We start from the raw sequence: 13,640 nt of genomic DNA, 5'->3' as shown, positions 1-13,640 counted from the left end.
TTATACACATGGAATATTTAAATGATTTGACTCTTATTTTTTATTCGGCGAATTTAATTTATTATAAGAAAAATTTGCTAAGTTTTACTAATGGCGAAGGAGGGTTGAAAAGTGAGTCGTAGCTGGTCCAAGGGTAATAAAAATAGGTTAAAGTTTTTTTTTCATTACGCACATTATTCGTCTTTATTCTCTCTCATACGTAGAGAGAGAAAAAGAAGGAATTTAATTTAATTTTTTTATATTTGATTATATTTTATATTATATTTTAGTTGATATAGTTGACAGAGGTTGAGCAAAGAGAAGGGGGCAGAGTAGGGTTTTAATCTTCACCAATCCTTTACCCTCTTCAACGTACAATCCGAGCTTGAGAGAGAGAAACAGAAACAAAATCAGAAACCCTTCTTTTTTCTTCTTCTCTTCGTTATTTCTTCTTTCAATTTTCGCAGTACTAACCCTAGTTTCCTTGAACTCTCACTTGGAAACCCTAGCTGCTTCAGCTATGCCTCATTTATGCTGAATTCGCCACTATGTGGCTGCCATTTCAGTTCACAACAGTAAGGTAAGTGAAGGATTTGTTAGTTTCGTTGCTAGAGTGTGATTGGAATTACAAATGTTATGACTGCATTTTTTTGAAGGGTTGTGTTGTGATGGGTTCTAGTGGTGGTTGTGGTGTCACTATTCTCCTTCTTTTCTGTTTGTGGGGCGTTTTTTTCTCCCTATCTTCTGCTGCTAGACTCAGTGTTTCAAGGCAGAAGCTTGAGGTTGCTAAGCACTTGAATCGCTTGAACAAGTCTCCTGTTAAGACCATTCAGGTTTCTCTCTTTCTCTTTCTTATTTTTGTGTTTTGAGATGTTCTTAATCCACCCCATTTGGGTGTTTCTTCTTGTTTTAATCTGTTTGGCACCCAATAAAAAAGATTACTTTTTTGGTTTGGTCTTTGGTTGTTGTAGGTGGGATGTTAATGAAATGATTCTTTACCTTTCAAACACTTTCGGTTAAAATATCCTTTCTTGCGAGCTGCTATTTCTATTTCTGCTATGTTTATTTTGTGGGTTCTTCTCTCTCTGTTATGTGAAATGTAGATCTTTATGTGTGTGTGCTGATTTCTTAAACAAACTATTTTTTTTCTCCTATTTTGTTGAAAAGGAAAATTATAGCCCTAGCCCTTTCGATGGAATTATTGATTAAATTTTGAAGCAGTAACTAGAAAGTACTGAGAGAAAGAAGTACGTAATGATTTGCTTTTCTTTTTCTTCTGACATGATTTTTCATGTGTTGCAGAGTCCAGATGGGGATACGATAGACTGTGTGCCTGTTTCGAAGCAGCCAGCATTTGATCATCCATTCCTCAAAGATCACAAGATTCAGGTCCACTTTCTTCAACTCAAGATCTATGCTTCTTGTTCATTGTGTTTCTTCTTTTTTATGAGTATTTGCTCACCAATACCATGCTTTGATTTAACAGACAAGACCTTCTTTCCACCCTGAAGGGCTTTTTGATGAGAACAAGGTATCTGAAAATCCCAAAGCAAAAGTTCATATCCCCATTAGTCAGGCGTGGCATGCGAATGGTAGATGCCCTGAGGACACAATACCCGTCAGAAGAACAAAAGAGGAGGATGTTCTGAGAGCAAGTTCAGTGAGAAGGTATGGTAGGAAGAAGCACAGAGCAATTCCTAAGCCTAGGTCTGCAGAGCCTGATCTAATTAACCAGAGTGGTCATCAGGTAAGAACTGTTTTGAGTTCCTTCTTGTGTTATCAGTTTTTTTGTTGTAGCCTTGGTCTAATTCTTAACTGTGTTTTTGTGGTTTGTTTTTCGTTTTTACCAGCATGCAATAGCATATGTTGAAGGAGACAAGTATTATGGAGCCAAAGCCACTATAAATGTGTGGGAACCCAAGATACAAAAACCTAACGAGTTCAGTTTGTCTCAGCTGTGGATATTAGGAGGCTCATTTGGTCAAGATCTCAATAGCATTGAAGCTGGCTGGCAGGTAGAAAAATCACACTATTCATTTAGTCTGAATGTACAAACTAAGCATCTTTTCTGTTTTTAACTCTGAGTTATACTTGTAAATTGCAATGACACTTTGTTCTTGATAACAGGTTAGCCCAGATTTATATGGTGACAACAACACACGGTTATTCACCTACTGGACTGTAAGCTTCTACCTTTTGAACTTATATGTTGAACTATGTGGCTTTCTATTTTTCTTGTTAGTGAAAGAATAGTGTGTGTTTTTTTTTTTGTCTAAAACTCACTTTCTGCATTTTATAGAGTGATGCATATCAAGCAACTGGCTGCTACAATCTTCTCTGCTCGGGGTTTATTCAAGTGAATAGTGAAATAGCAATGGGTGCAACTATTACCCCAGTTTCTGGATACCGAAACTCTCAGTATGATATCAGTATACTTATCTGGAAGGTAAATTCCCAGGAGTTTTTCTACTCATTAATGAACAGAAAGAAACAATCTTTGAGCATCATGAATTTCATCATTCTTCCAACAAGATGTTTTTTGACTTGTGGACCGTTGTAATGTCTCTAGTGCTTGGATTGTTGGAAATATAACATCTTTCAACCGACCGTAAGAAACATGACATGTGTAAAATACCATATGCAAGTGTTTGATAATTCATAACCAGTATAATAATCTTGAGTTTTACTATTTCTCACTAATTAACTAGCTAGTAAAAGCTTTTTTACCTAGAATCATTAGAATCTTCTTTATTGTAGCACAGATCCCTGGTATCTCTTCCCAACTTCTTTTGATCTAGAGTTGCATATGGACCCCAATTGTAGTGTGATGGGACAGTGTTAACAATTCAACCTCAGAAACCTTAAAAAAAGTCATGAGATGCTCACATACTCATGCCTATAAATGCCAGCACACAGTACATGTATTTTAAGCCATCATCATGACTAATATAGTACAAAATTCCCTCTGCTAATGTTTGAGCTAAACAACATGCTCATTAAAGACATGAACTTTGTTACTGTTATTAACTAGTTATCTTCTCTGTTCTTGTAGGATCCAAAAGAGGGACACTGGTGGATGCAATTTGGGAATGACTATGTGTTGGGGTATTGGCCTTCTTTCCTCTTCTCATATTTGGTTGACAGTGCTTCCATGATAGAGTGGGGAGGTGAAGTTGTTAATTCTGAGCCTGATGGTCAACACACTTCAACTCAAATGGGAAGTGGCCATTTTCCTGAAGAGGGGTTTGGCAAAGCAAGTTACTTCAGAAATATTCAAGTGGTTGATAGCTCCAACAATCTCAAGGCACCCAAAGGCCTTGGCACCTTCACTGAGCAATCAAACTGCTATGATGTTCAAACAGGCAGTAATGGGGATTGGGGTCACTACTTTTACTATGGTGGCCCTGGTAAAAACCCTAATTGTTAATGAGTAATGATGTGGTGAAAAAAAAAATGAAAAAAGGAAAAGTTGCAGCCTATTGTATCATTCAATCCTAGTATTAAAGCTCTTCTCTTCTCTCCTACCATCTTGTATACCCTTTTCTGTAGTGGCAGTTCGGTTCCAATCTTGAATTGTGAGAGCCGGCCGTTTGTAATTTTTTTTCGTGGGAAATCACTGGGGCCTTACGAGCTTGTTGCTTCCTTGTATTGAATGCTTTGCAATTCTTTTAAGTAATTTTGTTGGAATCCACGGGAAGATGCATGTTGGCAACGTTGTTACGGCTAGTGTTTACCGTAGAGGTATTACATGGGGCATGGATGCCAAGTTTAAATGATATGTCTAACCTTTAAATCTTCAACGTGATATACTTAGAAAATAATATTTTTTATCTATCAATGTTTTGGGCTAAAGTAGGTGATTAATTGAATTTCTCTTTGTTTCCTTTGTAGAAAAAGGGACTACCTGAATGAAACTGAAATTCTCATGAAATCTATAGTCCCATGTATTAGGTTTATAATTTTAGTATGTCTGTTGGAATCTTAAGTAACAGGGTTAGAAATCTGAAGTTATAACGGCATGGTTTATGGTATATTTTTAATGAAATATAATGAATTTGAGACTAAACATACCTTTATATTCCATATATGTTGTTTGTATTAATATTGGACGAATGTCATTTAAAAATTGTGTCTGTTGATGTAACAAATATGTGCATTTTGCTGGGTGACTCATGTGAGTTATTAAAAATTAATTTCCCAAATATGTGTCTCTCAAGCTGCTACTTCCTCCAAGGTAAGCATGGATTCTTGCTTTTTAATTTTTGAAGGTTTACCAGATGGGATATTTAATTCCATTATTAGAGGCCTTTCTCCATATGTGCTGTTTATCTTCCAAGTATATATATGTGTGTGTGTATATAATTGGAAGACACTTCAGAAGCTAGTTTTGTGAGGTTGAATTATGCCTAAATCCATATTCTAGGATGTAATTAGAATCTATCATAGTTCCATTAGAAGGGTCACCCATCATATTATTCACATACCAAGATCAATAATGCTGAGGGTGAGGGGATGTATTGGGAAAATTCTTAGTCTCATTTCGGCTAGAGATAAAATTTGAAAAGAGTATGTAAATGGGAAACCACCCTCACCTCACAAGTTGGTTTTGTAGAGTTGGGTTAGACATTATCCTACATTATAAGACTTCCGTTTAGAATACTCTCATATTTTTTAGTTTCAGTTACCAAATTTCATTGGACTACTTGCTTCTTTTTGGAGGTAAGCCTTAGCACAACCATAAGGTGGCTGCATCGCATTGTGGCAGTCATGGTGTAGTCAAGGAAACATCTCCTGCTGGTTGAAGTAAGGTTGTGTTGTGTGTATATCAGACCTCCCTCAAACGCCATAATGATGCAAGCTCATACATTATGCTACCCTTTCAGTCACCTTTTTAGGGATCTGAATACCATTAGGCTACCTAGGAATACTCACATTAGATTTAATTATTATTTTTTTCTCTATCTATAAAATTTTAATTTATCAGGGATAGAGTACAAATCAGGAGGGTTTGTAGTCCTTCTTTACCAGCTATTGCTGGCAAAAGAAGCTAGAAAATGCAGTGATTACCAAGTTGCTTTAACCTGTGGGTTTTGATCTCTAATATGATATTAGAGCATCCATGACAATAGTTCATTCTTCCACCCTCATTTTTTTAAAAAATGTTTAATTTTGGCAAGACCGTCATATAATTTTATGTGCTTCAAAGTCAAGCTCAATGGATGTTGTGTGGGGGAATTTTAGATACTTAGATATAAAGCCATCATAAGTTTTCAACGAAAAATTTAAGCTTTTAGGAATCCTTGGGAAAGTAATGCAATATCATTGTATGTGTGACTCTGCCTAACCTTTGATTTAAATCATTGTGACAACTAGAAACATCATGACCAAATGTGAAAAAGAGTTGGTACCGAATAGAGTATGTCTATGACCACCAAGAAATCTGAGGCCTCTGCAATGACTCTTGCGATCATTTGGGACAAGGTTGGTATTGTTGAACTCGGTATTCAAAACCCGAGAGAAGGTTTTGTGCAATACTGGCTTGTGGTGGTGTTTCCGGAAGACAAGTGGATTTTACTACATTTACCATATTTGTAGTTTTCTTTTGGAAATTTTCAAGACAAGCCTCTTGCGGTAGGACTAGGTATCACTTTATTGGCCTTGGATCAAGTCTATTGCTAAGCAAGGTAACAATAGATTCATACTTTTCAGTTGGCTTTTAAATTCGTTGAGTCACTCCTTGGGTTAAATTGTATCACAAATTGCTGTGATAGTGACAAATAGGGTTTGATTCATAGAAGATACTCAGAAATTGTTTGATCTTAAAGCATCATGGTTTGAAGTTCTGGACAAAATTGTTTGGCCTTTGTGTTCAGGTGAAGGTGAAATTAGGGTTGAATTTTTATCTCATAATTGCCATGATTTGTTGCATCTGATTCAATGCTGCTAAATGTTGTCATTTTCGAATATTCTGGCAGAACTTTTGTCAATTGCCATATGCAATTTCTGAAGGGAGGCTTGTTATGGTGGTGCCATATGCCGTAATAGTGTTTATGTGCCAGAAATTTTTTTCCTTCTCCATGTTTTGCCATCGGCCTTTGAGAACACTGATCCAAAAATTGTAGGAAGCATATTTTGAGTAATCAAGATTGTAACCAAGAAATAAGCAACTGATCTTTTACTCCCATTAGATATAGGCTCTTGAGGTATGGTCTGCTATCTTCAGGTGTGAGGAATTTTGGTGTAAGTAATGGATTAATTGGAACGTGATGTGGCCTTTGATTGTTGGTTCAACTTACCAGCACAAAATCAACCAATTCTTATATTCTTGTTTTTTGGAAATAGAGTTAGAAAATATAACTGCCAACAACAACACTGGAGAAGATTCCTTAGCAGAGAAAGGTGTTAATGGATGATGCACTCAGAGGCATCTAGGTTTCACGGTTGAGCTAAAAATGAACTCAAACTTGCAATGATGCGGATCCAACTATATATATATATATATATATATATATATATATATATAACCATGGGATTCCTATGAATTAGAGACAAAATTGTAGACAGTTGTAACTAAAGTTAGTTACTAACGAGCTGGCTATAGTTCATTGAGATATTCAGTAGTAATGTTACACTCATTACAGAAAGTTGCACTTCTCTAATTAATATGAACACACCTTGAAAATTTGTGAACCTAAGAAGAAAAGGATGTCTCATAAAAGTTGGGGTGAAATTATGTTCAAGCTGATTGGAGCAGAATTTTTTCGTGTTTGTATATTGTTTCTATATTAGCAAAAAGGAATTCCTTATCATTTGTGGCATTTTTGGGTAGAAAGAAATAAATATTAACTCATTTTTGTTGTGCTGGACAATAATTAGTTAGTATAGTGAAGCAAAGCAAAAAAAGAAAAGAAAATTTCTGTCTACTTTTTATGAGTTTTTGATATTGTTTAGCAATTCATAGCTTATGTTGGTAGTTATCGATGAATTTTTATAATTGAGAGAAATAAAATGAAAGAAAATATATTTTAGGGAGCTTGTGCTAGTATGAGATACGATGAAAGAGAGAGAAGAGTTGAAAACAAGTAAATGCTCATCTAGACCCTAGGCTACAAATAGGTACAACTCAAAACAACTCTTTATTAAAGCCTATTCTGCTCCATGTTTCTATAATTATAACAATTAATTTTACAATATTTGATGAATCCACAATGATAGCAGTTGGATTGTTGAACCTAACACATAAGGTTGTGCTAGGTCTCATGGCTGCCTTTTGACACTATTTCGGGCTTCTTTGCATATATTGTTATTCATTTCTTTCTATTTGCAGTTGGATCTTTGCTCGAAAATGGCCAAATATCTTGCAAGGTCCTCAACTCCATTTGCTCTGCGGTTTCCTGAATCTTTCTGCATGGATTGTTGTTGTTTCTCCAATTTTGGTGCTTATAATTTGGGGATCCTGGTTGATTGTGATATTGGGTCGAGATCTGATTGGGTGGGCTGTAATAATGGCTGGTACTGCCCTTCTATTGGCTTTTTATTCAATTATGCTGTGGTGGAGAACTCAGTGGCAAAGCTCAAGTAAGTATTTTTTGGCCTATTATTTATTGTTTACAGTTATTAAGCTTTATATATTTTATTCAATTTGAAATTCACATTTCTAAATGCTGTAACCTAGGTAGAAATTGTTTCTGGTATTACGAATGTAGATTGTTTTCTGTTGTCAATGATCTTTAATCATTTAAGCAATTGACAAGCTTTGGAAGTGATGATTATGTCTTCTGTTTCACGAAATTTTAACAGAAGAGGGATGAGCGTACTGTTGTCGTGTATGACTCTTCTATTTATAAAATTGCAGTAGCTTCAGAGAAAACCTGGTCCATAGAAAATTTGGTCAAAAAAAGATCATTGGATGTGTTGGCAAATTGTCATAAACTTGTGATGAATAAAATGAGAACATGGGATAACAAGTCATGTTGATCCCATGTTAATAAATATTAATAAATGTTATGTTATGTTTTATAATTAATGTAAAAATTATACTTCGATTAAACAAATAACTTTTATTGTTATTATGTATTGGATAACAAGTCATGTTGTATGATTTACACCTTATCATCTATAGCAACTGATGAATGATCATAGCCACCATTATTTTTATCCAACACTTTTAAACTACAAATACTATAAATTATAAGATTTGTAAGTATTTAATATACTAAAATGATTAACAGAATCTTACTTCAAAATATCTGAATTTCTGAGAAAATTTAAACTTGAATAAGTAATTATTGTATAATGTTATCTTCAAATTAAGTTCGTTTAAAGTAAAAAAAAAAAAATCCATTTACAATAAAATAAACAACAACAAATACTGCATAATATCATTGAACCAAACAATTTATTAACATATCTTATCTTATCTTATCATATTACTAAAACAAAACTATTAATATTTAATAACATTAAGAAGTAATTGATCCAAGTAATATAAGATTTTATTTTCTTAAACAAGTTATGGAACTCTCCTACATATTATAACTATAAAATATATTAGTTTCAAATATTAAAATAATCATTCGTACAAAAATATTTGAGGGCACAAATTAAAATTATAGTAAATACAAAGTTATTTAAATTTTAATTTTTCTTAAATATTAGATTAATGTAAGATAAAATAAGTTTAGTTGTACTTATAATAATTAGTAATTAAAAAATGAGAAGTTGAGAGCTAAATTATTGCCATGTATTTTCTTAATTTTAATTAGTAAAATTGGTAATTTTGGTTTTATTAGGATGAATGACAAAGGCTTACTTCAGCTGTGTTAAGAAAGTCCTTGAAGTCTCCTTCAATAAGTTTTTTATACCTTCCAACATTGAAACGTGTACATTCACACATTGTATCTCGGATCAATTACGATGAAAATATACTTTAGAAAAAAAATATATACAGGTGTAATATATATATATATATATATATATATATATATATATATATATATATATATATATATATATATATATATATCATAAAATAAAATAAAGTGATAGATTTCTCATGATAGACTTAAACGTAAAATTTCATAGAATTATTTGTACTCTAAAATATAAATATCTATAGAACTTTTTTCGTGTAATAGCTATTATTTATGTTTTGGTAATTAATTTATTTTATTAGCCCGAACAAATGTTCTATGATTAATTGTATACAAATATAATTATACAACCACCGCGTGAACATTAAAAAAAATGCACTTTTTATTAAAATGTATAAAAATATATATTATATGATTTAAAAAAAAAAATCCCTCTTCTTTTGTTAAACTTAACTAACTATAATACTAAACAATTATTAGAATCTACATTGTTTAATAAAGTGTCACCATTGAGACTAGTCAACAACTCCATGGAAGAAACGCGAAGAATAAAATCAGAGGATGAAATCAGAAGTTAGAGATTAGGTAGGTCAAATTTGGATGATGATGGTGACGGTGGTGGTGGTGATGGATTGATTGTGATGGTGAGAGTGAGGAAAGGGAAGGGAATAACAAGGATCCGAAATGGTGTGGAACAGCATGGTGGTGTTGGCGGTGGCACGTGCGTCAGCGGAAGCGTGGGAATGCATTGCGGAGCCTCTGAGCAGTGACCAGATTCTGGATCTGGTTTGCTGTTTCCCTTTGCATCAACTCGCTCTCTGTCTCTACTCCTTCTTCTGCGCTCCTCACTTCAACTATTCCTATTTCCCTTCTGATTCCGACGAAGACGACGATGATTCTTCTCGCTTCGACTACTATTACCAATCCTACTCCGACTCAACTCAATAGGTATTCTTTCTATTTCAATTTCCTTCCGCTTGTTTTCGTATTCATTCATTCACTCATTCTCACGCAAACGCCGTATCTAATTTCGCTTACGCTGTGTTTGGATTAGTACGTTATTTGTTTATCTCGATTAAACAAAGGCTTGCTTCTAGATTTTGAGCAATTGCAATGTATTTTTCTCTGTTTGATGAATTTCATATTGCAATCTAAGGATACGCTTGGCTGTATTTCGATAATTGAAAATTAGACTCTGGAATTAGGAATAGCATAGAACTAGGAATTTTACTTTCTCTTTAGTTTGTACAATTTTATCTATTTTTTTGGTGGAGGAGATAAAATATAAGACAAACTTTGGTTTTTTTATATGCTTTTGGCATTATTTTTAATTACGGTGTTTCTTTTAGGTAGTTTGTTAAGTAAAAGTCTGTGTTAATGTCATCGAGGTGAAACCAGCATTGAGATATTTTGGGATAAACTTATCCAAAAAAAAATGTGAGAAAGTTGTGGAGATGAAAAAAAATAGAATCATAAGCTAAAATTAGGTGCGGAGAAATCAATGTGAGTGAGTTTCTGTTACAAACTACTTTATATATAAACTAATTTTGATTTATGGAGTTTTTTTTTTTTTTTGTAAGTATTTGTGGATAAGTTTAGTCAAACAGATCGTAATTTGGATTACAGAGCAATACTGATAACTCTTAAAGGAATTGCATCTAAGTTTTGTTGAAAAGAAGCGAAAAAAGTAAAGGTTTGCTTTGTTGTTTGTTCACGAGGGGAATATGTCACTTTGATCCCATGAAAATATACTTTGTGGATTCAAATTTACCCAAGAATAGTTCTATATGTTGCACCTACTTTTATTCTAATTCCATCATCAGAAGTGTGTGCAGGAGATGAAGCTTATCATTGTAGAATGATGTAGAAATTAACAACTTTTATTGGAAAAGAGTGTAGTGTCATTTTATATTGAAGGTTTTTAAGTTAGCATGTACGTTGTCTCTTCTTGGGGGTGAGCTGTGCCTCTGAAAGATTTTAGTTCATAGATTTTCGGAAGAGGGCTGGAGGCAGTGTCCGGTTTGATCTGGGAAGATTTTTTACTGTGCCTGATGTTGTCATTAAAGCGCAAGAGGAAACGTTCTATTTCCTCTCTGCCTGGAAGAATTTCTTCACACATAAGTTGGCTCATTTTAGCATTCTTAACATCCGTCGGCTAGATTTTATGTACTTGAGTTAATTATGAAGCTCAAGTTAGCATAACAATTTGAGTCAAATGCATCAGCAGTCCAGTGATTTATTCCTATTCTCAAATAAAGTCAATCCTTGTTCATCTATAGCCTTCTCGGACAGATTGATATTTTGAGTAAAGTGCACCCGTAATCCAGTGACGGCATAAGATCTCTGACTTTTGTTTGTCCACTTTTCGAAATTTTTCGTGGTGGTCGTTATCTTGAGTATCACTCCCTCAGAATAAGGGATTACATTCCTGGAATCAGTTCAATTGCCAGTGTATTAACATCATCACTCACTACCACAGACAGGATCACCAATTGCGAGTCTACTTTCGGAATGATTATTTTCCTGACCATACCAAAGATAATAAGAGGAGTGAGAAATGCATTCATTTTCTTTCCATCATAAAAGATTCCAGTGAACCAAAAGTTAGCTAATAGGTTTATTTAGAAATCCACAGAATACCATTTCCTTGACTGTATTCCCAATATTATCAGAAGAACTGCTGTTTTATGGTTAAAATTTTATCAAATAATCAGCAGTGTGTTCGCCTTGTTGATTACTCAATAGGTGTAAGTTCTTGTGATTACTCCAGTAGTTAAGCAAAATTTGAGAAGTCGGAACTTTAGACATGCTACAAATTGAGTTTTATATATTAGGAAATCCTTCTTAAATTTCCTGTACCATTGGTTCCTCGATGAAATTTTGATGTTCTTTTGGGAATTTAGATTATGAGAGATACAAGTAGGACATTGGTTTGTTGTTCGTCCAAATTCTGAGATCATCTGCTGCAAGTTATCATCCTTAGACTCTTCATTGTATCTCTACTTACCACGCTTTATGCTCTTTTGATAGGAAATTGCCTGCTAATTATGTGTATGAAGTGATGTAACGAGACTTCGTTTGGTACGACACGAGAGATCCTCAATTGCTCAATTGTCTAGTTGATAATAGATGGTGAAATCTTTTTCTGTTCTTTTCTTTTTCAGAATACGATGACACCAAGGACTTTAGCAGTGTTCAAGCTGTCCCCATTGTATAAAAGCATACACTTAGATTATTGTAGTTGATTGATTCATCTCTTCACATTGTATACCCTTGTAAAAAGTGATTTGTGAGTGGTAAGATAATTTTAAGGTGCCCTTGAAGGGGTGTTGTGATATAAATTCAAAACTGAACTTTGTTTAGTAAATATATATATAGTACATACATTTTCTCATCACATATTTCTCAAAATTTAACCTTTTTTTTTATGCTTCTTTTCTTGAGTATATATATTATATACAGGCTAATTTGCTCCGAAGCTAAAGAATAAAATAAATAGTATCACAATTCATGTGCAGTATTCTTTACTGTGTTTGGTTCGATACATGTCTGAGTGTGTTTGTGTGTATATATCGCATTTAATTGAGAAATTTGAATGGGTGGAAAAATGAGGGGACAAATGTTCTTTCCTTTTATTTTTGTCTCCTCCCCAATATTATTATTAGGACATTTTGCAGGAAAAAACGTAGTAATTTTTAACTTTTGAAGTTTGTAAACTATTAAGATGTTATGGATACTTCTGCATGGTGAAGAAAAATAGATGTCATACATCATGGCTAACTGTGTTGCACCAGTTCTTACCAAAAGTGGAAGGCAAAAAAGATTCCTTAAAATCCAAATTTTTGTATGATCCAAGCCTAAACCCCTTCTGAACCCAGAGTTCTAAAACTACAGTTCCACACCCAAAAGAGTAACCCGCTACCCACAATCATTATCAAACATTATAAAGAGAAAATATTTCATCCCTTAATGTCGAACACCAAAGATCCTAGTGTTTTCATACCAAATGAAAGCCGAAAACAAAGCACGGATCCCATCACACAACAACGATGAGAGGGGCATCCGTCATTTCTCTGGTTCACAATTCTCTTAGACTATTGTTATCAATCCATAAGTAGAGTTTATGCTTCTCTCGTGCATTTGTTATTAAATATGTTTTTAACACCTATCTTTGATGTGAAATTTAAATTTTTCTTTGTGCGAATTTTAATAGATTTTGGTCCTGACACTCAAGATGACTAGATATAGTTCTTCTAACCTAAGTCACTCAAATTTGTTTAGATGTGTCAAATTGTGCTTTAAAATACCATTTAAGTTGTTCAGATCATTTTACTCGTTCTAACTCAAATGTCAGCATATGTTATTTAACACATAAAAAAATTATTGTCCTTATATTAAAATAGATTCACTGATTTTAAAAGTTTGGATATAAAATTGTATCAGATTAAAACATATTTCACGTCCAACCAACTTTAAAGATTACAAACATATTTAATCTTAAATAAATAAAGGGTTTAATTTTGTCACATTATTTCCAATATAGAGATTTTTGTATCACCAATATGTTAAAATCCATCTTAGATATAACTTTTACCTTATTTATTATAAAAATTTCTATAACTTTCAATTATGTAAGAATCCATGATTAATTAAAAGTTAAAAATCATTTATTCCAGTTAAATTCTATAATCAAATCCTTTTCAATAATAGTCAAAGATTAACAAGGGATAATTTCTTCATGTACTTCTATCATTTCTATATGCATTTTCATAAATTTTGTATTTCAAA

General features: G+C 33.4%; 2 protein-coding genes across 10 annotated transcripts in view; both read left to right on the top strand.

Moving 5' to 3' along the window:
* The first annotated feature begins 270 nt into the window (after positions 1-270).
* Positions 271-3,670, top strand: LOC114177785 (protein neprosin-like). Of its 2 annotated transcripts, XM_028063311.2 has the most exons (8): positions 271-559; positions 636-812; positions 1,282-1,368; positions 1,466-1,726; positions 1,830-1,994; positions 2,107-2,160; positions 2,279-2,425; positions 3,032-3,670. In XM_028063311.2, the coding sequence occupies exons 2-8, from the start codon at positions 648-650 to the stop codon at positions 3,404-3,406; spliced, it is 1,254 nt and encodes a 417-aa protein (XP_027919112.1). In that variant the 5' UTR covers positions 271-559; positions 636-647; the 3' UTR covers positions 3,407-3,670. The 2 variants fall into 2 exon arrangements, with proteins under 2 accessions (XP_027919112.1, XP_085527210.1); XM_085671084.1 differs by having other exon boundaries at positions 290-812.
* A 1,671-nt stretch (positions 3,671-5,341) lies between these two features.
* LOC114177788 (uncharacterized) overlaps positions 5,342-13,640 on the top strand; it is a 31,627-nt gene continuing 23,328 nt past the window's right edge. The window contains exons 1-4 of one of the 8 annotated variants that reach the window (XM_028063318.1): positions 7,102-7,223; positions 7,307-7,557; positions 11,883-11,933; positions 12,017-12,249. In XM_028063318.1, coding sequence (XP_027919119.1) covers positions 7,188-7,223; positions 7,307-7,557; positions 11,883-11,919 — 324 coding nt within the window. In that variant the 5' untranslated portion in view covers positions 7,102-7,187 and the 3' untranslated portion in view covers positions 11,920-11,933; positions 12,017-12,249. The other 7 variants (XR_014993762.1, XR_003603204.2, XM_028063316.1 and 4 more) reach the window with 7 other exon arrangements.

The sequence above is a fragment of the Vigna unguiculata genome, chromosome 3 (assembly GCF_037176805.1).
Source record: "Vigna unguiculata cultivar grain cowpea cultivar isolate G323 ecotype 2 chromosome 3, ASM3717680v1, whole genome shotgun sequence".
Lineage (NCBI taxonomy): Eukaryota > Viridiplantae > Streptophyta > Magnoliopsida > Fabales > Fabaceae > Vigna > Vigna unguiculata.
The sequence above is the reverse complement of the archived record's forward strand: the minus strand, read 5'-3'. Positions and strand labels throughout refer to the sequence as shown.